This window comes from Equus asinus, chromosome 24 (assembly GCF_041296235.1).
Source record: "Equus asinus isolate D_3611 breed Donkey chromosome 24, EquAss-T2T_v2, whole genome shotgun sequence".
Taxonomy (NCBI): domain Eukaryota; kingdom Metazoa; phylum Chordata; class Mammalia; order Perissodactyla; family Equidae; genus Equus; species Equus asinus.
In genome coordinates this window covers 64,607,143-64,610,062 of record NC_091813.1, presented here as the reverse complement: position 1 = coordinate 64,610,062, position 2,920 = coordinate 64,607,143, and the positions used below count along the sequence as shown (strand labels likewise).

At 40.2% G+C, this 2,920-nt stretch overlaps 1 protein-coding gene across 1 annotated transcript; it reads right to left on the bottom strand.

Moving 5' to 3' along the window:
- Window positions 1–444: 444 nt before the first annotated feature.
- On the bottom strand, window positions 445–1,509 carry LOC106823302 (trace amine-associated receptor 7c-like). Its single transcript, XM_014828882.3, has one exon. It carries the CDS (start codon window positions 1,507–1,509, stop codon window positions 445–447), a length of 1,065 nt encoding a protein of 354 aa, XP_014684368.3.
- Window positions 1,510–2,920: the final 1,411 nt, after the last annotated feature.

Below are 2,920 nucleotides of genomic sequence, written 5' to 3'. Positions count from 1 at the left end.
TATTATAAAGGAATAGAGAGAACATATGGCCAGGGATTAAACTAGTATAAAGTAATAAAAGGTAGGGTTTAGAGAAAAATCAACTAGATCCTTTATATGTATTCTTTTAAATTTCTCAAGAACACTGCAAGGGAGGTGTTATTAACCAAGAAATCCACTGAGGATCAGAGAATTAAGCAGCCCAAGATCGCAGTGTGAAATACCAGAGTTGGTATTGCAGTCCAGTTGTTTCTGGCTCCAAGGTGGTGCTGTATCCATTACAATCAGATTCTGATATTATATTTAGCAAAGAACTTTGAACCTGGTTTAAACATTTGGCTCAGAGTTGAAGCATAATTCAATTATTTTACATAAAAGAATTTGCACATTTATGATTAATTTTTTTCTCCTCATTATGCATCCAACGTGAATTTATTTTCAATTTTCCCAATATAAAAGCAGAACCTACTCAGAAAATACATTTATTGTTGAGGAATTCTCTCTCAAGACTTTGCCAGTGACAATGAGTTTGATAGCTTTTCGAAACCAAGGATAAAAGAAAGCATAAATCAAGGGGTTCATTGCTGAGTTATAGTAAGCAACCCAAACCAGTATCTCATACATATATGTGGGTGTGATGAAACCTAGGAAGGCATCGGTGACCGAGTCAATGAAGTAGGGCAGCCATGAGATCAGAAACGCTGTCACGGCGAATCCCAGGGTCTTTGCTGCTTTTCTCTCCCTCTTGGACACTCTGTCTCTGTAGCTGCCTGATGATCTCGAAGTCTTATTGCTCAGACTTTCAATCTTTCTAGCCTGTTGTTTAGCAATGAGGAAAATCTTGGAGTAAACCATTATCATCACCAGAGTGGGAATGAAAAATAATAGAAAATTGACCAGTACCCAACTTTGATTCACTGCAATCTGACAGCCTCCCACACAGGTGAGAGCACTGACTAGCTCCTCCAGCCCAGCTTCATTTGCACCTGTGCCAAGAAGGGAAGAAGAAAAAATAACAGACAGGAGCCAGGAGAAGGCAATGCACATGCCAGAGACAGAGGCAGTGAACCTGGTTGGATAGACCAGAGGGTCCGTGACCGCAATGTATCTATCGAGAGAAATAAAACACAAGTGGTAGATGGAGGCATAACAGAATGACCCTTCGAAACAAGAGTGCATCGTACAGTAAGTCCGCCCAAAGTACCAGCAGCTCTCCACGGACCTGACCATGCTGAAGGGCATCACAGTGACCCCCACCAGGAAGTCAGCGCCGGCCAGAGAGGCGATGAGAAAGTTGGTTGGAGAGTGCAGCTGCTGGAAGTGAAGGATGGAAATCATCACCAGGAGGTTTCCGAACATAGCCAGCACAGCTCCGAAGCCGAAGACATCGTACAGAGCCAGGCGGGCGCCTGGGGAGTAGGGGGTCCTGACACAGGATCCATTCAGGTTCTCGTAGCAGAGCTGCGCAGCCGCAGGAGGGGCCACTACCTGCTCGGGAGTCTCTGTTCTGATACCTGGAGAAGCTGTCATCCTCTAGCGCCAACGCTGTCATTCAGGCTTTCAAAAGTCCTTAAAAGAAAAAGATATATACAATTTGTCACTAGTTGCCAATACTTTCTGTCCCTATTTCTTTGTAAGTGCAAATCCTTATTTTCTTGTTTAGAAAGTGATTCATATCCTCATCTCACGAAATAATTCACTTCCAGATGAATAAGCAGTTAAATTGCATCATTACATAAAATGCCATTTATTTAAGTTAAAAAACATATCTTTCTTCACATTACCTAGTTCTTCACATCTGAGAAGCACTTGTCTTTAAGGAGCTGTTATGCGATGAATGCTTGAGTGCCACAATTTATTAGCGCTCTTTTCCTAATTTATCAGAGTGAAGAAAACACTCTGTACCCTCAGGAAATTAGCTAAATAATTCCAAATACGCAAAGCGCTTAAGACTGAATCCCCATAGTGCAAGTTGTGAAAGAAAGAAACTTTTAAATAATGATTATGTTTATGCTAAAAATAAGTTTATACCCTTCTAATTTTTTGACATTTGACCTTTTCATGTAATAGAAATGGAAATCAAGCCTGTCTGTAAGACCTTTGTCCAGAATTCTAAAGCCACATTGTTCATTCTTACTAATTATCAGAGATTGCATTTTCATTTTTTTGTAAGAACTATTTATTTACGATTCCTGTTTGATCTCACTAAAACTCTTTCAGTAAAGTAAAGTAAAGTAAATCTGGAACGTTTCAGATTTAGTTTTAATAATTCTGATTTGGAAACGTGGGTGAAGTGAGTGCAAGATGTTTTCCTCATGGAAAACAAAAGAAATGTTAAGTACAAATAAAAGGTAGTTCCTGCTAAGGTTTTTTGGTTTTTGTTTTGTTTCTGAATGGGAACTGTGGGGAAGATGTTAAAGAAGCAATACAAAGGAAGGATGTTTGGAATGTGGAGATTTCTGTGTTACAGACTGTTTAATCATTGGCAAATTTCCTTTCCTCTTAAAGCTCTCGAACTGAACTCAGCTCAGGCTTTGGAAAAGATTTTTCTGATGAATGACTTCCGGTCATATTTAAAAATCAGCTTTTTGATATTGAGGTGTAATTTATATTTGAAAAGTTCACACTTTTAAAGTGACAGGCTGATCACTTGTGATCAGTGTATCCACCCCTGTCACCACCACCGCAGACAAGATGTAGATATTTCCAACACCCAACAGTCTTCCTGGTGCCCTTTACACAGAAGTACTATCCATCTCTCCCCACATCTCCCTTCTCCTACCCGAGGCAACCACTGATCTCCCTTCTGTGGCTGCAGATGGGCTTCCCTGGTCTAGAAACGACATATGAAAAGAATCACACGGTATGTGCTCTCCAGTGTCCAGCTTCTTTCACTCAGATCAATGTCTGTGAGTTTCACCTATATTTGAATATATTAGCA